A 26,944-nucleotide genomic window follows, 5' to 3' on the forward strand; every position below is an offset into this window, starting at 1 on the left:
TCCTCTCTCTCTCTTCCAGTTCCAGCTAATGGTCTCTGTCTCTTCCAATTCCAGCCAATGGAAGTTCACTAGATGGCGACAATCCGACGACCGCTCCACCCCAATGACGACACCGCAAAAAGAACCTATATCTTCTCCACTTATACTCTGCCATTTCACAAATACCATGGTCTCTGGCTATTCCAACAAGTATTTTTCTTAGATTTGCTCACCTAAAGGTAATTTGATCCTGTCTCTTTTTCAATTCTCTTCATTTCGTGATATTGATTAAAGTATTGTTGAAAATTTTAAGATTTTTGATAATGGGTCTGAAACCCAAGTTCGGTGTGCATGTGTCGATGACCAAGGACTGGCAGGTTGCTGGAGGCAACTCTTTCTTCTTCTTTTTTCTGAATTTTGTGAGTTTGGGTTGATGAATGCCGGAGGCAGTGACTAGTGGGCGTTTGATGTTATTTGGGTTACAATATTATGTCTGGCTTTTGCTACGTCATAAAATTTAAGGGAAACACAAAGTTGTTTTCTTACAAATTCATTCAAATTTCACACTTTTAATAAAGAGAAAATGGACTAAGGTATAAAATTTGATTATGTATTCTCTTGCTTGAATTTCGCTTTTGGACCCCTCATCACACTTGGTGAACATGATTTCTTCCTTGGTTTTGGACTGGGTTCTGGATTTTGTTAAACTGGATTATTATTATGAATTTTCCTTTGGTTTGTGGATTTTACTGGAGTGGTAGTTGCATTTGTTTGCCTATTACTACTAATATTGGTGGCTAGTTGTTGGTTTACAATTGGTGTTACTTTGGTGGTTTTTGTTGATTGAGTTGATGAAATGGTTGGTCTTTGACTTGGGGTAGCAGATCTCAGAGAGGCTTTTAGATTTGGACGTGGAGGATTTGGATTTGGTTTTCCATTGCTTGCCTTTGGTGCCTCTGAATTGCCACCTTCAAATTGATTAGTTATATACATATATATATCACCCTTTAATCCTTCAATTTTGGGTTGAACCGGTGTGTACTCTCTTTAGCTTAATAGAAAGAACTTAATCTTGGAATCATGGTTGAAGTTTAACATGATTTTTTTTTCTCTAAACTGACCTCACTAAAGTCTTTTCTTTTCCTAACCTTAAAAGTTTTGAATTTTTGGATTCTGAAAATTTCTCTGTTTTGGTTGCTAAACTTTTGATGTTGTCTACTATTGTGTAGGATACTTGCAAGATCAGTATCTAGCTTCAAACATGGACCTGTATGTTGTGATAGCACTATTGGCAAAACTACAATTTTATGGACCAAGGCTAAAGCTCTAGTTGCTCAGAAGCTATCATTGTATAAAGTTAATTTGTTTAACATAGCTTGAAGACATTAAGAAGGAAATTGTTGGGAAAATTTTTCACTTTTAGATTTGTTAGAGCAAATCTTTTGTAAATGATTTTTTTTTTTTTTAAATTTGAGTTAGTAAATGATTTGTTATTATAGCATAGAATGGTTATTCATGTATAGACTTGTGAAATGGCTTCTCATATGTAATACATCTTGTCGAATGGATTTTGTAATGAATAAATTTAACTACTTTTGGGCAATATCACTTGAGAAGTCTATACTTTAAATGTTCTAACTTCTTATACTAGATTTCTATAATCTCCAATGAATTGTAGCCTCTGTCTTTAGCAATTTTCACCTCATTATACTTTAAAGAGGCATATGAATACAATTGACACTAATATATTTGTGTAAGGATGTAAATTTGACCATATTAAAACGTTGAAAATGACAGTGAAGATAAAAACATGAATTGAAAAATGATCTTAAAGCTAGAATGTAGTTATAACTAAAATTCTTTTGTTCATATATCTTGTTTTGGTAGCCAATAAGTATTAGTATTCAAGGGAATGCTAAATAGATTTTTGAGAATGATTTTGAAAGTTCAAAAACGTGTACAAAACACTTTTGAACGTTTAGACCCCCAAAAAATTAACTTAACCAACACAAGCAATATGTCAAACAACAAGTGTGCGGAAACTTAACATATGCTATAATGTGAAATAGGTTAAATACTATCTAAGCCATAACAAAATAAAACCACAGCAGATAATGTAAAGGCAGAGATAGAGAGGAAGGAAGATGCAAACACAAAGATAACACCCGATGTGTTATCGAAGAGGAAACCGAAGACCTCAGCGAAAAACCTCTCCGCCGCCCTCCAAGCGGTAATCAATCCACTAGAAAATACAGTTGGGATACAAGGACAGCAATAGACCCTCCAAGCCTAATCTACCCAGTGCACCTAAGCCCTCCAAGCTTCTTGCTCCAACGAGGTTGCGCCGAACCTTTTTCTTTTCTAGCTTCCCGGATTCCGCTACTACACCGTAGCATCAACCAATGAAGATTGGCTCCTTCCTAACTGCTTCCCAGAACTCCAAACGACTATCTCACAGAGATGATAATGGTGAGAACCAGGTTTGGTATAATGCCTCTCAAGGATTTGACAATGGAGAGGAAGAGAGTGAGGGAATTTGATGAGACTCTAAGGTAGGGATTGTGTGTGAAACAATCTTGTTTTTCTTTAGGGTTTCTCTCTCAAAATTCTCTCTGGAAGCTCTCTTTCAATCGTGGGTTAAAGGGGTATTTATACTGGAGTGGAGAGGAATGTGAAACGTCAGGTTTTTCCAAAACAGGGGTGGCTCGCGGCTTGACCAAGTCGCGAGATCCAGTCGCGAGTTAACCGTATGGCTAGTTGTCCTGTTTTGTCCTGTAGTGCTCCAGCTAGCATGACTGTTCATCTTCTAGCATGCTTGGCACGTGTGCAGCTTCTGGCGGCTTGCAGCCGCGAGTCCACCCGCGTGTCCCAGCCGCGACACTCTGTTTTCTTGCACACTCTTGAGCAATCTTCACTCTATCTCACTCACTACCCTTACAACAATCCCACCTAAATACAGGGTTACTAAATGCTGAATTACAAGCAAATTTGGCACGGAATAAAGCCAATTAGATGGTTGAATAAATTCAACCTTACAGATTTGTTATAACCAGAACTTGTGAACTTTGATTGCTAAACCTTTAAGCTGTTTGAATAGTTCACAAGTCCATTACTGAATGTTCAAATAGTGTGTAAAACACCTTGAACGTTTAGACCTCCAAATTACAAATTACAAATTACCAATTCAAGCTTATTATCAAACAATGTATGTGCTAAATATAAACATAAGCTTAAAGCAAAATAGATAAAACAATCTAAACCAAATAAAATCACAACCACGGCAGAAATTAAATGGCAAAGATTAAGGGAAGAGAGATGCAAACACAAAGACAACACAGTGATGTGTTATCGAAGAGGAAACCGAATTCCTCGGTGTGAAAACTCTCTGCCACCCTCCAAGTGGTCAATAATCCACTAGATAATGAAGTTGGGATACATGAACAGCAGAAGAACCTCCAAGCTAATCTACCCAGTGTACCTAAGCCCTCCAAGCTTCTTGCTCCAACGAGGTTACGCCGAACCTTTGTCTTCTCTAGCTTACCGGATTCCACTATAACCCATAGCATCAACCAATATCAATTAGTCCCTTCCTAACTGCTTCCTAAGTACCAAAAAGCCTTCTCACATATATGGGTATGGTGAGAAAATGAGTTGGCTAAATGTACCTCTCAAGGATGTATCAATGGAGAGGGTGAGAGTAGAGGAATTTAGAGAATCAAAGGATGAAAATTGTGGATGAGTCAATCTTGTTTTTCTCCAGGGTTTTTCTCTCAAAATTCTCTCTAGAAGCTCTCTACAATACGTAAGTATAAGGGGTATTTATACTAGTGTATGTTTGAGGTCAGTTTTTCCCAAACAGAGTGGTCTGGCGACTTTGCCTCGCGACTGGACTGAGTCGCGAGCTCAAGTCGTGAGCTAACTGCCAGGCCAGCCTAGGACTTTTGTCCTATAGTGCAACAGCTGGCATGACTCTTCAGCTCCTCTGCATGCTTCACACGTGTGCCTCTTTGGTGACTTGCCAGCCGCGAGCCAGTCGCAAGATCCAATTGTAAGGCCCTGCTGAGTTGCACATTTCTGAGATTTTCTTCACACTCTCTCATACACTACCCTTACATGATTCCCACCTAAATACAGGGTTTCTAAATGCTGAATTACAAACAAATTTGGCACGGAATAAAGCCAACAAAATGGTTGATTAAATTCAACCTTACAATTACAAATAGTCAAATACTATTTGAAAAACTGATACAATCAAATTACACATGAAAGAAAAGAAAGTGGCAAATAAAACATAAAGATTGTAGTGAGAGAAATATTCATTCTCACATATATGATAAGTGTACAGTTAGCAATTATAAGTTGGAATAGTTTCTTAAGTCAACTACAAATATTATCCAAAAAGCTATTACAAATTGTGCATAATGCTATCTAAATAAAGTGGCTACAAGCTGTGCAAATAGCCATCCAAAAAAGGCTACAAGTTGTGCATAAAGCCATCCAAAAAGTTGTTTGTCTTGAAAAAAAAAAAAAAACTATCCAACATGCTTCACAAAAAACTGTCCAAAAAGTTGTCTTAAAAGCTATCCCAGTTTCTTCAAAGTCTTGTGTCATCCTTTGATGTGTTAGAGCTCCACATAAAAAAATATCATAATTAAAAAAATAATAATAAATAAAAGAATATAATGAACTTTAGTTATGGAAAGTACTTGATTCAATTGTGGCAAAAAGAAACTTTCTTGAAAGATTCTTGTAGCGCTAACCATAAGGTAATCACAACACATCTCAAGTGGAAAAAACAAGGTTGCGAATTCTCCTAGACAAAGAGGAATAGAAACAAAATTAAAATTAATTGATAAAACTAAGAAAACAATATTTGAATTAATAGAACTGAAATTACCATGCATCATAGAACTAGCTTGTGGAACTTGAGAAGTGGTTGCACCTTTAACTTTTTTTTTCTTTCCCTTTTCCAACGGGCCTTTTATTCTTTTGTTGGTTACCCCCTTTGCTCTCACATGTGGTGGATCAAGAATTGGTTTATCACCATCTAAGCAAATTTTTAAATCATCATCATTTGTAAGATCTTCTTGATGACTTTCTTTACCAACATTTTCTACCTTATTCATAGCCATAATCATCTATTCAGCCTCCCATGTCACTTCACTCAACTTCTTTTTGACAAATTTGGTCACTTCATTATAGGAAGCAACTTTATCAAAAAGATTATGCCCCATATGACTTAACTCACTCATTCGCAATGCATGAGTAGATTTCTCATTTAATTGACATGAATTAGCACAAGTCAACCTCTTCTTTGCATCTCTTCTCCATCTACTTGACACATATTTGTCTAGTATCATGTTCACATTATTCACAAGAAACACCCTTAAAGCATGGCAACATAACAAGCCCAAAGTCTCAAATAACTTGCAATCACAACAAATAGTCAAATTAGATCAGTTAAAATGCACAATATGTACCCTGTTACTATCACCACCAACTAGTGAAAAAGTAAATTCATCATCATAATGGTTAGTTTCAACACAACTCAATCCTATACCTGAAGAGAACTCATCTTCAAACATTTTAAACAAAACAGGGGTATAAACATTAGCAGCATGCTCCAACATACCTCCATACTTGTTAACTTTTGCAGGTACATCATTCTTGCAACGAAAATCTTCATCGCATTTGTGCCACTTTTTCCTCATAAAATTTAATGACTTGAATAAGCGGCAAGGAAGTTTTCATGATTTTATGAAAAACACTATTTTGTGCTGTCACTTCGTTGGGTGGACTTCATCTATACTGAAAAGAAGTCTACATTAAAACTTGGACACCACTTTTCTCGAACATGGAATAACCTATTAAGCCAATCATTATTTTGTTGCTTATGCTTCTCAATCATCGCACTCCAAGTTGATCTATAAAAATGGATATTGGTTGTTTACCTCCCATTGTAGCCAAAAAATCTAAAACAACCAAATAAATGACTCAATAGTCTTATTTACTAGAAATGCACAACCAAATAAAATATTGTTCCAATGATGGTTAATCCCCACAAATGGTGCACAAATTAAGTTGTACTTATTAGTTCGATAAGTAGTATCAAAAATAACATCTCCAAAAGAGTCATAATCTAATTTTGACCTACCATCTCTCCAAAAGAAATTTGTCATTCTATTATCTTGATCTACTTGCATTGAATAGAAGAACATTGGATCTTCACTTTGCCTTTTTTCTGAAATGATTAATGATACTTTGCCCATCTCCAGCTGCAATTATTTCTTTTCTTACAGTCCACAAGAAGTTGTGACAATCTCACTTTAAGAACCCAAGATTATTTGCACCACCAACTTCCTTTGCTAAAATGGAGTATGACTTTGTAGCTTTTATACCCGCCACAACCATATTGCTAAGTATAATCCCATGTCTACTATGCACCTTTCTACCTAATCGCAAATTACACCTTTCTTCAGGACCTGCAAATTCATGAGTATGTATATCATTGAAATGTGACACAGTCCAAATATCATTCTTCACATCAAACCAAATCCTAGCACAACAACCTGCCCTTGTCTCTAAATGATTGTATTTTTTCACATCAAAAAAGCCTTCAAATTCTTTAAAACCTTGTTTAGAACACACAAATTCTCTTTACCTAACAACACTATTTATTGTTCGTCTAGCTACTTTTCGAATGCTAAACCCCTTCTTTAAAACGTATCCATTATACAGGTTATATGCTTCTTCTTCGGAACTCACTTGCATTCCTACTTTGATTTTACCACTTTCAACAAAAGTTATATTCTCAATATTTTCGCCTTCATCATTGCCTCCATCTACATCAGTGACATTCTCATTTTTTTCTCCATCATTGTTCTCAACCACATCAATAACATTTCTTTGAAACTCCATTGCATTAGTATAACGCAAACAACAACAACAACAACAACAACAATAACAACAACAACAACAACAACAAAAAGCATTGCATTGAAACAATTAGAAAAGACAAGGGGGAGCTTTTAAAAAATTAAAAGAAAAAAAATCATATACTAATGCTCCTATATCTCAACCATAAACACACAGAGATAGTAAACACAAATATACTAATGCTCATATACTCTATTGATATCATAGATAGTAAACACACAACACACAGTAAATACTATAATGCCCTAACAAAAGGAAGGGGGCAATGCTCCTATATCTCAACCATAAACACACAACACACTTAACTGGGCATCATACCCATAATCAAAATTTTATAATTTCCACCTAACTCAAATACTAACAGTGTATTTACTGTATTTCCTCAAATACCTTTTTTTTTTAATATGTAATATTTCATCAAAACTTACATTACAAATGAGAATGAATTGTTAAAAATTAGTAATTCATACCTATTGATCAAGAACCAAATCTTCCAATTAAAAACAAAGGTCCTGCATAGCAACGATATAGAGAAAAAAAATTTTTCAAAATGAATAAAAAAATGGAATAGCCACTTAACAAACTTACTATTGGTTCAATTAGGCCCTAGTTAGAAATGAAGGAACTAGGTTCCTTTTAGGAGGTCATTTGACGAACTGGAGAAAAAAAAATTAGTGCTACAAATAAAAGAAATGGACAAACTTTGGCAAAGAAATGATACAGCACAATAATAAAAAAAAACCAAAATGTGACTTCAAAATATCCTCCCCATATCTAATCACATTTTTTTTGGATGGATTTTGAAATAGAGGTGAGGTGGGTGGTTGAAACAGTCGGTCCACCGCTGTTCAATCGTAAAAACCTCTACTTTGGTGTTTCGCGGTGTTGCCGTCAAGCTGGAGCAGTTGTCGGAACTTTTCAGGGTGGAGCGAGATTGTCGACAACTACAGATGTGATTTTCCGTCGGCAACTAGAAGTGATAGTGTATTTCTTGTTTTTGAGAGAGTTGTGTTCCTGAATAAGCGTTTGGTGTTTTAGACTTTCAGTGACAAAAAAGTGGGAAAAATGGGTGGGTTATTGAAAAATTTAAGGGTATTATGGTTTTTTTTTTTTTTTTTTGCTACACATGTCAAATTTTTAGTGGGTAGTCTCACCAAACAAGGGGCTGACATGGAGAGAGTGTCCATAGGATACTTTCTCCGAAAAATAATAGTATTGCTCACTAGAAAATTTTTAAACTATTTAAGAAAAGAAATAAAGCCTCTGAGTAGATTCAAACTATGCAAGAACAACATTATTTGTACAAAATTGTTTTCAAAAAAAATATATATCTCTTTTAATCTTGACAGAAAAGATTTTTCATTTCGCAATGATTTATATTTTCGTGTTATGGCAATATGTCTATGCATCACTTGAATATAAGTTTATATCCTTTTTTTTTTTTTTTTGGGTAATATTTTTCGGTTTTGGATCCATAGGAGCCGACCAAGAATTTTGGGATTAATACTTTATCAGAATTACAAGTACTCCTCATATAAAAACTCTATAAAATATTTAAAACTACTCCTAAAATAAATTTAAAGACATATATGGAAATTTCATTTAGGAATTCTTTTAAAAAAAAATTATTAAAATTATTTTTCAATATTTAAACCTCATCTATTCTCACTTCCCACTACCTATTTATTTATTTTGTTATTAATGTTTTCTAGAAAATAAGTCATTTTTCAAAAAGTATTTTTTTTATAATAATCTCTCATTTTCCTATATTTGATTGCAACCTTAAATTTGTTGGAAAATGATATCCTAATTTCCCTTATTTAGCTTGCCACGAGATTAAAGCTGTTTTCCAAAAAAAAAAAAAATTAGTGGAAAACAATATCTAAAAATGAGGCATAATTTTTATGTTAACCAAAGATAATTCTCTTTTAATTTATTTTTTCTTATGCTAACAACCATTGGAAAACGTGAAAATTATCTTCACACAAGGATTTCCATCAAAACAAATACACATACTTATCAATCGTCCTTCTTCAAATTTATATAAAATAAAAAAAATTAAAAAAAAAAAAAGGGATTCTCTCATAGTTTCTACCTCAAAATTAGCCCATAAGTCTTATACCACCAAAATTGTTGAGACACTACCCTAAAATTAAATCATTACAAATTTTCTCATTTACCTCAGATTCTCTAATTTTAACTTAAAACAACAAAATTTCCAAATTTGTAGCTTGTGGAACTATTCAAAGAGGATGAATTATTTCCCTTAAATTTTTACCAATCCTATAAAATGACAAAGAAACAAAAGAATCGCAGTGGTCAATAGGAAATTAAACAGGAAATTTGTACTAATAAGCTAAAAAAATTAAAGTAAAATAGCTAAATCAAAGTCTCATTTAAACATTGTCAAAAATAAGGTGATCCTTATTATAGAAGTTTGTATGTGTATATATATTGATAATTAGCATGTGAAACAGTTCAAAGAGGATGAAAAAATGCACGTTTATTGGAAGGGCGACAACCAAAGCTAGCCATTGTATCTCACGTTTAAGTATTGCCAAGGGGACGACCAATGCTAGCTATTACATCTCTGTAATAATTAAACGTGCATTCAAATATTAGCTAGTCATTCATGGTTCTGCATTGTGGAAGCGAGAGGCAGTGGTTAAGGGCAATAAAGATGACCTTCTGCTTGTTCTTTCTCATACCAATGTCATCAGCTGGAAATAGAAACACTAACACCATCGTTGGTAAGAAACAAAAACTGGAAGTTCAGCAGCAATTGAAGCGCCTTAACAAGCCTGCTCTTAAATCCATCAAGGTTTTTAGTCACTTCATTTAACATGTTTGTGTTCTATATAGTATTTTCTACTTTAGCTTTAGAAGAGTCATTCACTTTTGTGGGTTATGGTGTCTACATGACACCCATGTACAATAACAGTGTAATTTTATTAAAACACTGAGAATTCAAATTGATATCTATGTGTGTGTGATGAGAAAATGTATTTGATACAGAGCTCGGATGGAGATATAATCGACTGCGTAGATATCTACAAGCAGCCAGCTTTTGATCATCCTAGCCAAGATGGTGGTAACGTGCAAAGATTGGGCTGAGAAGTTCCCATTTGCCTTATGGGGCTATAGAACTTCTATTCGTGCATCAACTAGGGCAGCCCCTTACTCTTTGGTCTACGGAAGCGAGACGATCCTTCCCATAGAGGTAGAGATACAATCTTTAAGAGTGCTAGTAGAAACCAAGGTCCTAGACAAAGATTGTGAAAGTTCAAAAACGTGTACAAAAACACTTTTGAACGTTTAGACCCCCAAAAACCAATTTAATCAACACAGCAATATGTTAAACAACTAGTGTGCGGAAACTTAACATATGCTATAACATGGAATTGATTAAACAACTATCTAAGCCACAATAAAATAAACCACAGCAGATAATGTAAAGGCAAAGATAGAGAGGAAGGAAGATGCAAACACAGCGATAACACCAGATATGTTATCGAAGAGGAAACCGAAGACCTCGGCGAAAAACCTCTCCGCCGCCCTCCAAGCGGTAATCAATCCACTAGAAAATACAGTTGGGATACAAGGACAGCAATAGACCCTCCAAGCCTAATCTACCCAATGCACCTAAGCCCTCCAAGCTTCTTGCTCCAACGAGGTTGCGCCGAACCTTTTTCTTTTCTAGCTTTCCGGATTCCGCTACTTCACCGTAGCATCAACCAATGAATATTGGCTCCTTCCTAACTGCTTCCCAGAACTCCAAACGACTGTCTCACAGAGATGATAATGGTGAGAACCAGGTTTGGTATAAAGGCCTCTCAAGGATTTGACAATGGAGAGGAAGAGAGTGAGGGATTTTGATGAGACTCTAAGGTAGAGATTGTGGGTAAAACAATCTGGTTTTTCTTTAGGGTTTCTCTCTCAAAATTCTCTCTGGAAGCTCTCTTTCAATCGTGGGTTAAAAGGGTATTTATACTGAAGAGGAGTGGAATGCGAAACGTCAGGTTTTTCCAAAACAGGGGTGGCTCGCGGCTTGACCTCGCGGCTTGACTGAGTCGCGAGTTCCAGTCGCGAGTTAACCGTATGGCCAGTTGTCCTGTTTTGTCCTGTAGTGCTCCAGCTAGCATGACTGTTCATCTTCCAGCATGCTTGGCACGTGTGCATCTTCTAGCGGGTTGAAGCCGCGAGTCCAGTCGCGAGTCCCAGCCGCGACACTCTGTTTTCTTGCACACTCTTGAGCAATCTTCACACTATCTCACTCACTACCCTTACAGCAATCCCACCTAAATACAGGGTTACTAAATGCTGAATTACAAGCAAATTTGGCACGGAATAAAGCCAATTAGATGGTTGAATAAATTCAACCTTACAATCTCCCCCTTTGGCTATTCCGTGACAAAACCCTAAAACAGACTCTAGACTTAACATGTGAGTTGGGAACAGTTGATCAAAACTCACTCACACCTAATTCTAGAAGCTGTGAAGCACTTGAATCATATGAACATAAACTCCTGAAACACAACAATACACCATGATCATTGTAAGCAGAAAATTATAAATGTATATGAAACAGGCAATATAAGATCAAGCATAAGATGGAGTTAATGAACAAACCATGGCTTGATCAACCAAGTGAACACCACAAGGTAGTGATCACAGTGTTCATTCACACTTGGAATGAACACAAGGACATACAAGTTAACAAGCACAAGGCAAGACACTTGTATGTACAACACTCAACCAATGCATAGCACACAAGGCATATGCATCTAGGAACAATCCTACAAGGGCACAAGAGTGACAGTACAACAATCACAATGCAGAACATTTAGATTAAAGTACTGATTTCAACATAGCATAAAGGCTGCACTTAAGCATGGTACATACCACAAGGCCTACAAACTATGCATAAAACATAAACCCTCAAAGCTTACAAAAGCATATGGGTACAAACCAACAAATACCTGAATAACAGTTTTACAAAACATAATATATCAACTTAAAGAGAAGAAGGAAACAAAAAAATAAAGACACTCCCCCTTAGATAGTGACACTCCCCCTTAGGGTAATATCCTCCCCCTCTGATTATGCCTATCACTCCCCCTTTTTGTCATGGAATAGGCTAGTCATCCTCTTCTAGTTTTCTCTGAATTTGATCCAACTGAGTCTGAAGAGAAGTAAACTTCATATCCCAGCGGTTGCTTTGATGGTGTAGAGAAGCAGTGAGTCCAGACATCTTTGTATTCAACTCGTGGACAGAGGAAACAATGCGATCAAGTTTCTCATCGAGGGAGAGATTGCTGAACTGAGAGTCACTGTGAGATGCAGAAGTTTCTGGTTTGGCTCTCTTCCGACTATGTCCAACACTTGCATTGTATGTACGCATGTTGATCGGACTCGGTTTGGGGATAGGAGACTCATCAGTCGATGGATAGATCCCCTTGAGCTTCAAGATCCGTGAAATGAGACTGCAGAAAGGAATGCAGATCCGAGACTCACTGCGAAGAACCGTTTTGCGCAGAACATGAAAGATGTGAGCACAAATGTCGATTTCTTCATCAGAAACCAGATCATGAAGAAACAAAGCTCGTCCGAGATTCATATACCCAGTACTTGACAAAGGGTACAAATTGTGAAACATCACAATTGTAAGCACTCGCAGTTTCGGAGAAAGGGAGGAAACACTGATGGATTTTCCATTTGGCGAGAATTCCAAGTCTTGACCAAGACTTTGTTTGAGAAGCTCCTCATCAGGACATAGATCATCATAGACCGGTGAATGACGAAAAATGGGTCTGTTGATGTGAAGAATTTCTGTCAGGTATGTAGGAGAAACAGAAAAGCTCTTTTGCCGAACCCAGCACTTAAGTTCATCTCCCTCCACAATTGCATTAGCATAAAATTCTTTAACCAACTCTTCATACACGATATCCGGATCCGAGAGAAGGTAGTTCCAATCCTTGTGAGCAAAACATATCGGAATGTCAGTGTTATGAAGTGACGGCAGATCCACAGCTCTCTCCAGTAGTGGTGTGGCATGAAGAAAGAAATTCTCATATGAGTGATATGCTGAATAGGATCGGAACTTATTGGGATCGAATCGCTGTGATGAAGAGCGAGTCACTTTCGGGAGAGGTGTGTCTTCATCAACATCAATTACGGGTTCCTTCCCTTTGGAAGAACCTCCTTTCACAGCAGCCTTTTTGAATGGAGACATGACCAGTCTGTATTATAAACAAGGGAAATGACAAAACACAATCCAACAGACTATATCAGCAGTGGGTTAGTGAAAATGTAGGAACAATGAAGAAACCCTAACAGCTGGATGAGTATGGTCAGAAAGTAGCAATGAGGGACACCAAAAGCCCAAATTAGAACTACACAGTGGAGAGATCAAATATAACCACAAAGACAGCTGTAAAAGGACCAAAATCAACACCACATCAACAAGATACCACACAAGATCAAAGTGAAACAAGATAGTAACAACAGATCAGACAAAAATTAGCTAAACCTAGCTAAGCATATGATGAAGAACACAGCCAACAAAATAGATTAGCTCAAAACCAGAAGCACAGGTGACCATAAGCTAAGAAAGGACAATGATGACATCAAAATCCATCACAAAACCCACACTCAAAAGTGAATAATCCAGAGGGAAAACCATAACAACAGGAAAATTAGAGTGCAAGACAAGGAACCATACCTGTGAGTCGACGATTTTTAGCTGAGAAGAAGCAAACAATGGAGATCGACAATGGAGGTACGGTGAGAAAGGGAAAGTGCAGAAGAAAAAGACAATGAACAGTCACAAAAAGATCGAGGGAAAACAGAAAATTTTAAAAAACTGCTCCTGTTTCTGCAAAACACGCGATTTTCGCGACTGGTTCAAGTCGCCACACAGTCGCCAGCTCAAGTCGCCAAAGCACACAAGAGGAAAATTTTGAAAAATTTTTCTAAGTGTTTTTCGCGACTGGAAGGTCTACCCGCGAGTGAGTCGCGAGCTGAGCCGCGAAAATCTCTGAGTGAATCTCGCGACTGGACCTTCCACTCGCGAACAAGTCGCCAAAACTGACCAGCGAAGATGCGGCTGAGGCTCGCGACTTGACATACCCGCGAATGAGCCGCCAAAACAGGGCAAAACTGAATTTTTGAAATTTCCAGATTTTTCAGCAAAATACTTTCCAAAAACACCTAAAACACTCAAAAATCTTTTTGTGCTTGAATTAACAAAGATTGAGCATGTGAAAACACATTTTATCAAGTACAATCACACAAATGAATATGGCATTTATCAAACATAAACTTGTGTGTCGTGTGTGGATATCAACAATGAAATAGTCCTTTGTCTAATGTGAAACTTCAATGATCAATTCAACCAAGGCATACACAATTAGTACTAGATCATGTGACCAATCTCAATTATAGAAATATGAATATATGACTTCCCACACAACTTGATAACATAACTTGGAGCTTTTCATTTGACTCCACTTTCAGCCATAACATTTGATCTTTTGAGGCAATCATCTCTCATTGTGAGAGGTATAGACAACATTTTTCTTTGAAGAACAGGCCTTTGGCCTTTTTGAAAGAAATTTCACTTTCGATATAAGGTCGCTTACCCTTTTTCCTAGTCAAATACTAGAATGTGCGACAGGCTTTTGCAGCTCAATATCTCCTTTCATTTGGAGATTTACATTTTGTGAGCTCTTTTTAGCAAAAAAAAATAAAACATGGGAAGAGATATAGACACAAGTCTATGCATGTTTCAAGATCAACATAACCATTCACTAATCATTCATGACAAGTTTGAAGATCTATTTACAACAAACACATAGATTTCAAGATTTTTCCCATAGTGATATGAGTGCATGAAAACAAGCAATGCTCGACAATGCACAAAGCCATTAGCACAAAGGTACAAGGCAAAACGAGTTTTAAGACAAAACTCAACAAAGTCAATCAAGCGTTTTGATTTTCAAATTCTTTATGTAATTTTTTTTGGATTTTTGACTCAAGAAACAAAAAGAATGAATCAAACACAAACATAACCAGCAGCAAACACAAAAGAACAAGCAAACAAGAAACAAGTTGCAAAAAGAAGTGTGTGCTCCAACACATACAGATATATAAACAATGAAGCACACAACACACAAGAGAGTCAAGGAATTGTACCGACACCAATGGTCTTACGGAGTGATTCAAACCGTGGACCATCGAGAGGCTTGGTGAAGATATCCGCCTTTTGATTGTCAGTGTGTATGAACTCAAGACACACTACTCTTTCCTCTACCAAATCCCGAATGAAATGGTAACGTATCTCTATGTGTTTGGATTTTGAATGCTGAACAGGATTTTTGGAAAGATTGATGGCACTGGTGTTGTCACAGAAGACACACATCGTTTCTTGAGGAATTCCATAGTCATGAAGTAATTTCTTCATCCAAAGAAGCTGAGTGCAGCAACTTCCAGCAGCTATGTACTCTGCTTCTGCAGTAGATAGAGACACTGAATTCTGCTTCTTGCTCATCCACGAAACAAGGTTGTTACCAAGATAAAAACAGCCGCCTGAAGTGCTTTTCCGATCGTCGACACTTCCAGCCCAGTCAGCATCCGAATACCCAGCAAGACACGCATTTGAATCTTTTGAATACCACAGACCATAGTTTGCAGTACCACTCACATATCGAATGATTCGTTTAGCAGCAGTCAGATGAGATTCCTTCGGATTAGCTTGGTACCTGGCACAAACGCCCACACTGAAAGCAATGTCCGGTCTACTTGCTGTAAGGTAGAGCAAACTTCCAATGATGCTCCTATACAATGTGGGACTTACTTCAACTCCTGATGAATCCACATTCAGTTTAGTGGCAGAGCTCATGGGAGTGGAGGCATGTTTTTTGGAGTCTAGGCCAAACTTCTTGACAATATTTCTGGCATACTTCTCTTGAGATACAAATATACCCTCCTTCTGTTGTTTGACTTGAAGACCCAAAAAGAATGTGAGCTCCCCCACCATGCTCATCTCAAACTCCTTCTTCATCTCCTCAGAAAATTCAGTAGCACGATCTTCGATAGTTGCTCCAAACACTATGTCATCAACATAGACTTGTGCCACAAGGAGATAATCTTCATCATTTTTGACAAATAGAGTTCGATCAGCATACCCTCTCTTGAAACCTCTATCTAGAAGATAATGTGTAAGACGATCGTACCAGGCTCTAGGCGCTTGTTTTAAACCATACAGTGCTTTCTTTAATCTTAATACATGATCTGGAAAATGAGGATCCTCAAATCCTTTTGGTTGCTCAACAAAAACCTCTTCATTTAGATATCCATTCAGAAACGCACACTTAACATCCATTTGATAAAGTTTGAACTTCAAGGTGCACGCAATGGACATGAGGATTCGAATGGATTCGAGTCTTGCCACCGGAGCAAATGATTCATCAAAATCCACCCCTTCTACTTGTGTGTAGCCTTGAGCCACCAACCGAGACTTGTTTCGAATTATCTCCCCATCTTCATCAGTTTTGTTTTTGAAAATCCACTTTGTGCCTATAACATGAACGTTCTCAGGCCGTGGAGCAAGTTCCCACACGTCATTCCTCACAAACTGATTCAGCTCGTCATGCATTGATTCAACCCAATTCTCATCTAGAAGAGCCTCTTCAACCCTCTTTGGTTCAAACTGTGCAAGATAACAGTGATATGTTACATGATTGGCTAGCAGAATATTTCCTTTCCTGAGGCGAAGACCGTCATCAAGTGATCCTATGATATTACTTTCCGGATGATTCTTGAGAATTCTTGAGGAAGGCCTTTTTGAAGTGGAAACTTCATCACTACGAGAGATAGGAGGATGAACTTCTGGTGGAGTAAGAGGACTTGAAGTTCTAGACATCAATCTCGTTTCCCTTCTTGGGTTGATGGGAGTCGATTCTACTTCTGGTATAGGTTCTTCACCTTCTATATCCAAAGCTTCTACCTCAACATCAGGCTCTTCGGTGCTCGGCCCTTCTACATCATCAATCATTTCCACCTTAGGTAAGGCATCATCAATCTTGACATTTATGGATTCCATCACAGTCTTTGTTCTCTTGTTGAACACTCTATATGCTCGACTTGTAGTAGAGTAGCCAAGAAAAATACCCTCATCACTTCTTGCATCAAACTTCCCAAGATTCTCTCGATCATTTAAGATATAACATTTACTTCCAAATACCCGGAAATACTTCACTTTAGGCTTCTTCTCATTCCATATCTCATATGCAGTCTTCTTTGTACCAGCTCGAAAGAAAATCCTATTGCCAATGTGACACGAGGTGTTGACAGCTTCTCCCCAAAAATTTTGAGGTATTTGCTTATTAAGCAACATGACTCTTGCCATCTCCTGAATCACACGATTTTTTCTCTCTACCACTCCATTTTGTTGTGGAGTTTTGGGGGCTGAGAACTCTCTTTTAATGCCACTCTTCTCACAGAAGGACTCGAATCTTGCATTCTCAAATTCTCTCCCATGATCACTTCTAATTTTGGCTATTGGAATCCCCTTTTCATTTTGTAGTTCCTTGCACAGAATCTCTAGCCTCTCACAAGCTTCTGACTTTTCTCTAAGGAATTCAACCCAAGTGTATCTTGAGTAGTCGTCCACAATGACCATGATATATCTTTTTCCCCCTAGGCTTTCAGTTCTGGTGGGCCCCATTAGATCAACATGAAGTAGCTCCAAGCAACGAGAGGTGGCTATCACATTTACCTTGTGATGGCTTGCCTTAGTTTGCTTCCCCATTTGACATGCACCACAAATGGTCTTCTCTACTTTTCCAAACTTAGGAAGTCCCTCGACTGCTTCAAGTTTGGAGACTTTGGCTACTTGTTTGAAGTTGGCATGCCCAAATCTGTGATGCCACAGCTCCAACATATCTACCCGAGCACTTCTACATGATATTGGTGCCGTGGGAACTATTCCATAACAATTATCCGTAGTCCGATTTCCTTCCAAAACCTGAATCCCCTCTTTATTTATGATCAAACATCCTTTCTTGGAGAATTGTACCAGAAAGTTGTCATCACAAATTTGAGTGATGCTCAGCAAATTTGCCTTCAGCCCTTTTATGAACAGCACATCTTTCAACAGAGGCAAACCGGGTATCTCAATGGTTCCTTTGCCTAGGACTTGAGCATGGCTTCCATCCCCAAAGGTCACATAGTCACCCACCTTTTCTTTGAGTGACTTAAACAGTGACTTATCCCCTGTCATATGGCGAGAACACCCACTATCAAGATACCACAGACAAGCATTAAACACCTTTAATGAGGTATGCACAAATAGGTTCACATGTGACAGACACTCTTGACCTTCAAACGCAAACTCATCATCAGGTTTCATGCTACTTTTAGATTGATTTTTCATTTTCAGATTCTCAATCATTTCACACAACATTCTATTCTTTCTTTTATATTTCTTAATCAATGATTTTGATTCAGATATGCTACTGTGTAAGACAAGATTCTGATTCTCAAGAAATTTCAGCATGTGAACAAAAGCTCTAGCATGTTTCTTAGTTTTTAATAACTCTACAAGGTCATCAGTAAGATACCTTTCAGTCATGTGCATAGAGACATTTTCACAAACACTTGAGCTACAATTCAACATGGTATAAACAAAAACAGCAACCACAACACAGGGGTCTAGGATCACACAAATGGTAATGAAACCAAACAGCTGTGTACCCGCTCTGATACCAATTGAAAGTTCAAAAACGTGTACAAAAACACTTTTGAACGTTTAGACCCCCAAAAACCAATTTAATCAACACAGCAATATGTTAAACAACTAGTGTGCGGAAACTTAACATATGCTATAACATGGAATTGATTAAACAACTATCTAAGCCACAATAAAATAAACCACAGCAGATAATGTAAAGGCAAAGATAGAGAGGAAGGAAGATGCAAACACAGCGATAACACCAGATATGTTATCGAAGAGGAAACCGAAGACCTCGGCGAAAAACCTCTCCGCCGTCCTCCAAGCGGTAATCAATCCACTAGAAAATACAGTTGGGATACAAGGACAGCAATAGACCCTCCAAGCCTAATCTACCCAATGCACCTAAGCCCTCCAAGCTTCTTGCTCCAACGAGGTTGCGCCGAACCTTTTTCTTTTCTAGCTTTCCGGATTCCGCTACTTCACCGTAGCATCAACCAATGAATATTGGCTCCTTCCTAACTGCTTCCCAGAACTCCAAACGACTGTCTCACAGAGATGATAATGGTGAGAACCAGGTTTGGTATAAAGGCCTCTCAAGGATTTGACAATGGAGAGGAAGAGAGTGAGGGATTTTGATGAGACTCTAAGGTAGAGATTGTGGGTAAAACAATCTGGTTTTTCTTTAGGGTTTCTCTCTCAAAATTCTCTCTGGAAGCTCTCTTTCAATCGTGGGTTAAAAGGGTATTTATACTGAAGAGGAGTGGAATGCGAAACGTCAGGTTTTTCCAAAACAGGGGTGGCTCGCGGCTTGACCTCGCGGCTTGACTGAGTCGCGAGTTCCAGTCGCGAGTTAACCGTATGGCCAGTTGTCCTGTTTTGTCCTGTAGTGCTCCAGCTAGCATGACTGTTCATCTTCCAGCATGCTTGGCACGTGTGCATCTTCTGGCGGGTTGAAGCCGCGAGTCCAGTCGCGAGTCCCAGCCGCGACACTCTGTTTTCTTGCACACTCTTGAGCAATCTTCACACTATCTCACTCACTACCCTTACAACAATCCCACCTAAATACAGGGTTACTAAATGCTGAATTACAAGCAAATTTGGCACGGAATAAAGCCAATTAGATGGTTGAATAAATTCAACCTTACAGATTGGATGAAGGAAAGGTATGAGCAATTGGCTTCGATAAATGAGAAGAGAGCTAGGGCACAATACTATGCACAAGAGTACCAAAACAGAATTGCTAGAGCATTTAACAAAAAGTGAAACCTAGAAACCTTAAAGAAGGGGACTTGGTCCTAAAAGTGATTAGAGATGAAACTTATGACCCAAGAGGGAAGATGAAGCCAAGATGGTCTAGGCCTTTTATTGTCAAGAAAATCATGTCAAGAGGTGCTACAAGAATCACAAAGTTGGACGGAGAAGCGATGCTTCACCCAATCAACATGGATAGACTCCGATGTTGTAACATTTGAAGGAAAAGAAAAAAAAAAAAATAGAAGAAGAAAAAGCCTGCTTGGTTGAAAACTCAAAAGGGCGGCCTGGACAAAAATTAAGGCAAAAGAACCCCGCTAGATTGAAAACCTAAAAGGGCGGTCTAGGCAAAAGATAGGGGAAAAAAGCATAAGCATGGCAAAAATTACATGGCATGAAAAAAAAAATAACAATAATAATAATGACAATAATGACAATAAGCAAAGATAATAAATAGATGATTCTCTTATTGCTCAAATTAAAAAATGATAAATTGTTTCCATAGGGGATTTGGAACATTCCAATCCTTTATTAAATTCAAAAAAAGACATGAGAATCATGAAGTGCATAAAAGTAAAATTTAGGGTATATGAAGGTAGTCAGTCAGCCTTCTTTCTTTAGTTGCACCTCTAGTAAGCTTTCTCATCTATGTAAACCCACTTCATGTCAACCGCTAGCTATTTCTTGTACCCCAAAGTTGGATGATGGAATTGAGGAAAGCATATGCCTTTGTTCACCATCCTTCGCGACCAAGTTTCACAAATTCTACCCAAGATCCTCTCAGTAAATACCAAAGTATGGAAGGAACCATCATCACTAGGAGCTCCTTGACAATCACCAAATAGCCTTGCAATGCAACATGTTAAGAGCAACAACAAAGCCCAATCAAAAGAACACAGTCATCCTTGAAGTTACGGTTAACCATGCCTGAAATAAGCTACAGTTATCCTTTACGTTTAAAACATGAAAATTGGATGTGAAATAATGAGTGTGAGAGAATCATTATCCTATCTCTATTTTTTTTTTTTTTTCTTTTTTAAGAACCACCTCATCTCTAACTTAATCATGGATGGCATCTATTAGAACTTTGTTCAATAGATCTAGTTTTTGCTCAATTGCCACAGCTAAGCGAGAAGCCAAATATTCCCCTTATGGGAATCAGAGGGATGGAGTAGACTTAAGTGGGCAAATATCAATTCACCTAATTCCTTTATGCAAAAGAAAACCAGAATAAAATAATCTTGTCAAATAACAATATTGGAATTGATTTTAAAAGTTTAAAGCAACATGGTTGTGGTGGCTTCCATGTGAGACTTGAGAGTAGTAGGAGCATCAAAAGAGTTCCAATCTTGGTTGTGGTCCACTTTGTTTGGTTTTTTAGCCCACCAAAGTCTATTAGATTATCACATCGTATTGCTGCAAAGAGTAAAATTGACCCTCATCCATACTGATATTTAGATATTTGGAGGGGGAAATGATAGTTCTCTTCATATTAGAAGTAACGGGCTCTAAATTGAAAATTTTAGAGGCCATAATGGTGAAGAGGCAACTACAGAAAATAATAGTACTACTCACTAGAAAATTTTTAAACTACGTAAGAAGTAAAGAAATAAAGCCTCTGAGTAGATTCAAACTATGCAAGAACAACATTATTTGTACAAAATTGTTTCCAAAAAAAGATATATATCTCTTTTAATCTTGACAGAAAATATTTTTCATTTTGCAATGATTTATATTTTCATGTTATGGCAATATATCTATGCATCACTTGAATATAAGTTTATATCTTTTTTTTTGTATGAAATTGTTTCCAATTTTTTTTTTTAAAAGTATTTTTCAATCTCGATAGAATATATTTTTCATTTTGAAATGATTTATATATTTCATGGTATATGGTGATATGTCTATGCATCTTGGATATAAATTGTATATCATTTTGTTATTTTTCTATGTGTGAGTAGTGTAATGTTCATAGGGAAAAGTTTTGATAACAAAAGTTTGAAGGAATTGGATGGTGCATATTTTTTGGTTTTGGATCCGTAGGAGTCGACCTAGAATATTGGGACTATTCCTTTATCAGAAATACAGGTACTCCTCATATAAAAACTCTACAAAATATTTTAAACTACTCCTAAAATAAATTTAAAAACATATATGGAAATTTCATTTAGGCATTCTTTAAAAAAAATTATGGAAAATTACACTTTACCACCTTAAATTATAATCCAGATTACACTTTGCATCCTAAATTATTCAAATGCACACTTTGCACCCTAAACTATCACACTTATCACATTTTGCACCCCACCGTTACTTTTACTGTTAAGTTCAATAGAAATTGATAACACATGACTTGCATGTGATTTTTGCTTAAGTGACCCGTTATTTAAAGGCCAAAACACCATGTTTACAAAAAAGAAAAAATTAAATGTTTTTTATTTTCCAGGTCTTTCTCTCTCTCGCCCAACAAGTCTTTAAAGTCCACTTTTAGTTTTAGATGTGTGTCCATGAACTCCTTTCATACATTAAATCAACGCCTTGTTAAGTGAACTGAGCACTAGAACAGTAGTAGGACTAAGAAGAAGTGGTTGAACTGAACCCCAAATACCCAACCCATAAGTAAAACTAAAACTAAATCAAACTCAACGAATCAAAAAGAGTCTCTGAGATTTGAACCCAAAAAACAAAAACACCATCTTGTTCACAGTTCCTACACGCGTCAAAAACTAATAAACCAACGTACATGTAGGGTCAGAGAGAGTAAGAGAGAAATCATAGTTTCCTAAAAATAGTAAAAATACCAAACCACCGTATGAGCTAGAGAGAGAGAGGCAATGAAGGGAGCAAAGACGCCGATCTACGCAGTGGCGACATGGGTATGGAAGCAACCGCTGAAGTTCATGACGTTTCTGGCGGTGGTTTCGAAATTTGCAGCGCTTGTGTTCCTGCACGCGAGAGAGAGAGACCTGAAAATAAATAAATAAGCATTTGTTTTTAATTTTTTGTAAAAATGGTGTTTTGGCCACTTAAGCAAAAATCACATGCAAGTTATGTTCTATCAATTTCTATTTAACTTAAAAGTAAAAGTAACGGCGGGATGCAAAGTGTGATAAGTTTGATAATTTATGGTACAAAGTGTGCATTCGAATAGTTTATGGTGCAAAGTGTAATTTGGTGTATAGTTTAGGGTGGAAAAGTGTAATTTTCCCAAAAAATTAAGAAAATTATTATACAAAATTTATATCTCATCTCTTCTCACTTCATACTACCGATCTATTTGTTTTGTTGTTAATGTTTTCTAAAAAATGAGTCATTTTTCAAAAAGTATTTTTTATAAAACTATCTCATTTTCCTATATTTGGTTGCAACCTTAAATCTGTTGGAAAACAATCTCCTAATTTCCTTTATTTAGTATGTTATGAGATTAAAGTTGTTTTCCAAAAAAAAAAATATATATATATATATATATTGGAAAACAGTCTCTAAGACGAGGCATAATTTTTATATTGACTAGAAATAGCTTTCTTTTGACTTATTTTTCTTATGCTAACAACCATTGGAAAACGTGAAAAATTATTTTCACACAAAGTTTTCCATCAAAACAAATACACATACTTATCTCTTGTCCTTATTAAAATCGAAAAAATAAGATTCTCTCACAATTTCTACCTCAAAATTATCCCATATGTCTTATACCACCAAAATTGTTGAGACATTACCCTAAAATTAAATCATTACAAATTTTCTCATTTATCTCAGATTCTCTAATTTTAACTTAAAACAACAAACTTCCCAAATTTGTTGCTTGTGGAACTATTCAAAGAGGATGAATTATTTCCGTTAAATTAGACCAATCCTATAAAATGACAAAGAATCGCAGTAGTCAATAGGAAATTAAACAGGAAATTTGTACCTATAAGCTGAAAAAATTAAAGTAAAATAGCTAAATCAAAGTCTCATTTAAACAATGCCAAAAATAAGGTGATCCTTATTATAGAAGTTTGTATGTGTATATATATTGATAATTAGCATGTGAAACAGTTCATTGAGGATGAACAAATACACGTTCAAGTATTGGAAGAGGGACAACCAAAGCTAGCTATTACATCTCATGTTTAAGTACTTCCAAGGGGATGACCAATGCTAGCTATTACATCTCTGTAATACTTAAACGTGCATTCAAATATTAGCTAGTCACACATGGCTCTGCCTTGTGAAAGCGAGAGGAGGTGGTCGAGGGCAATAAAGATGATCTTCTGCTTGTTCTTTCTCATACCAATGTCATCAGCTGGAAATAGAAACACTAACACCATCTTTGGTAAGAAACAAAAACTGGAAGTTCAGCAACAATTGAAGCGCCTTAACAAGCCTGCTCTTAAATCCATCAAGGTTTTTAGTCACTTCATTTAACATGTTTGTGTTCTATATAGTATTTTCTGCTTTAGCTTTAGAAGAGTTGCTCACTTTTGTGGGTTATGGTGTCCACATGACACCCATGTACAATAGCAATGAAATTTTATAAAAACACTGAGAATTCAAACTAATATCTATGTGTGTGTGATGAGAAAATACATTTGATACAGAGCCCGGATGGAGATATAATCGATTGCATTGATATCTACAAGCAGCCAGCTTTTGATCATCCTTTATTAAAAAATCACACAATTCAGGTAACTAGTTTAATTAACTAAATTTCATTTGGTATCACGAATAATTTGATACTTATTGTACGTATGGTATGGACTGGGTTTGCATTGGTATCTATGCCAAATGTAATAGATGAGACCAAGTTCTTACCCAAAAGGGTTCTCTGCAAACTCCAAGCCTAAATTTAGTCAACCATGGCACTTGAATGGAAGGTGCCCAAAAGGAACTATTCCCATAAGAAGAACTAAAGAAGAAGATTTATTAAGGGCAGGCTCTGCAGCAAATTATGGAAGGAAAAATCACATTCAGAATACTATTGATGAAAATGTCCATCAGGTACAACTTAATTTTTAATCAATATTATTAATAGGTTTGAGCTCAATGGTATCTACTATAATGAAGGACGCAAATTGACATTCACAACCTTTGTTTTTCTGGTTGAGCTTCTAGCATGCAACGCTTACTGAGGATGGAGATAGGTATTATGGAATGATGGCTGAGATGAACGTGTGGAACCCCCATACCCAGGAAAGAGATGAGTTCAGCGTATCTCAATTTTGGATGATAGCTGGTAGGAACGGTGTAGATCTTAATTCCATTGAAGCCGGCACGATGGTATATATAATTTCATCATCACCTTTTCTTTTAGGTGCATGCTAAATAATTAATTACTAATAATTTTCCATTTTTTTACAAAATTATTTTGTGTGGAAAAACAGGTCAGCCAAAGTCTATATGGAGATAAAAACACTAGACTCTTCACGTTTTGGACTGTACGTGTTTTAATATTTGAATTCCCTACCAGCACTAGCCATGTTTACATATGCTGTTTCTCTTTTGAAAAGCGTCTTTTTTTTTTATCGTGGTTGCAGGCCGATGCATATACTAACACAGGTTGCTTCAATCTAGGGTGCCCTGGATTTGTTCAAGTCAGCCACCAGATTGCGATGGGTGCAACCCTCAGTCCTCTTTCCGTCTATAATGGTCCCCAATATACAGTCAACTTCTATGTCCGGAGGGTAGTACAATATTTCATTTTAATTACTTTATTAAATACTTCTGATTTTTGGATAGACATATATGATCATATCATATGTACTTTTTTGTTCTCAAGAAAAAATTCATAGTAACAAATATTACAGATATGTTTGAAATTCTTCTGGATTCAGTTGTAATAACGTATGTTTTAAATTCTTTTTTCCCTGTTTATGTATTTTTATATAAAGCTTTTTAAATTTAAAGTTTTAATTTTTTTTCCTATAAAAAAAAAAAAAAAAAATCTTTTTACTTGACTTATTTTTTAAGATGGTGAATTCAAGTGTCCATGTTGTTCTGCACAAAAAGATTCAGTTTCTTTTCTCTTTCATTAGTCTTTATTCCTTCATTTATCATTCAAAATATTACAAACTGATTCGCATGATATGTACAATGAGGTAGGACATTCATGGAGACGGAAATTGGTGGTTAACAATTGCGGATAGATTTGACTTGGGATATTGGCCATCCTCCTTATTCCCGCTCCTGTCTGATACTGCTGAAGCGGTTAAATGGGGAGGAGAGGTGATAAACTTAAATAAAGATGGGCAACACACCACAACACAAATGGGCAGTGGCCATTTCGCAGAAGAAGGGCCCAACAAGGCTTGCTTCTTCAAAAATCTCAATGTTATTGATGGTAAAAAACTTCTCAGGGCTCCCTCGCACACTCACACATTCATTCCCAAACCCAATTGCTATAATCTCTTAGATTATGGAGACTACTTTTACTTTGGTGGTCCTGGTAGAAACCCCAATTGTCCATGACCATTTAGATTATTGTTCCAAAATTAAGGAGAAAGAGGGAAGCATAAGAAGATGGGAATTATTTTCTTCTTCTCTTCATGTCACACCATATGTACATACAATAAAACTTTCTGATTCATTAATATATAAAAAGTTATTCTATGGAGTAGTTAAAATTTGAAATTATGTAATTTAATATAGTGGAAGTTAAGATTGTGCGGTATAGTATATATACTCATACTTTCCTCCGTCCCAAACAAAGAGTTCTAATCCCCTTCTCCATCCATTCTATCTTCCTTGGTATGCTTTGAGAGTGTGTGTCTCTTCCATTATATGTGGTGTATTAGTGTTTGAGAATGTGATTATGGAAAGGCCCACCAAGGATTGAATATGTGTATGGATTATGTTCCCCAAAGTTGTATATATAAATTAACAAAGCTCTATAACAGATTTCTGCACTACAAAAGAGAAAATAATATAAGGACAAAACTGATGTACAATACCTTAATTAGATGCTGTTTATTAGGTTCCTCTCTTAAGATTCTACCATGTGGCTACTTAAAAAATACACTTCTATTCGTGAGAAAAAAACCACATGATAGAATTTTAAGAGAT

At 36.6% G+C, this 26,944-nt stretch overlaps 1 protein-coding gene across 1 annotated transcript; it reads left to right on the forward strand.

Annotated features, from left to right (window-relative positions):
* Positions 1-24,100: 24,100 nt before the first annotated feature.
* On the forward strand, positions 24,101-26,350 carry LOC126722440 (uncharacterized). Its single transcript, XM_050425592.1, has 7 exons — positions 24,101-24,289; positions 24,484-24,570; positions 24,680-24,883; positions 24,998-25,162; positions 25,267-25,320; positions 25,420-25,566; positions 25,985-26,350. The coding sequence occupies exons 1-7, from the start codon at positions 24,101-24,103 to the stop codon at positions 26,348-26,350; spliced, it is 1,212 nt and encodes a 403-aa protein (XP_050281549.1).
* Positions 26,351-26,944: the final 594 nt, after the last annotated feature.

The sequence above is a fragment of the Quercus robur genome, chromosome 4 (genome assembly GCF_932294415.1).
Source record: "Quercus robur chromosome 4, dhQueRobu3.1, whole genome shotgun sequence".
Taxonomy (NCBI): Eukaryota; Viridiplantae; Streptophyta; class Magnoliopsida; order Fagales; family Fagaceae; genus Quercus; species Quercus robur.

Coding starts and splice junctions, on each gene's coding strand:
- LOC126722440 (XM_050425592.1), top strand. CDS start 24,101: ATGGCTCTGCCTTGTGAAAGCGAGAGGAGGTGGTCGAGGGCAATAAAG. Junction 24,571..24,679: donor TAAAAAATCACACAATTCAG/GTAACTAGTTTA, acceptor CAAATGTAATAG/ATGAGACCAAGTTCTTACCC. Junction 25,567..25,984: donor TCAACTTCTATGTCCGGAGG/GTAGTACAATAT, acceptor ACAATGAGGTAG/GACATTCATGGAGACGGAAA.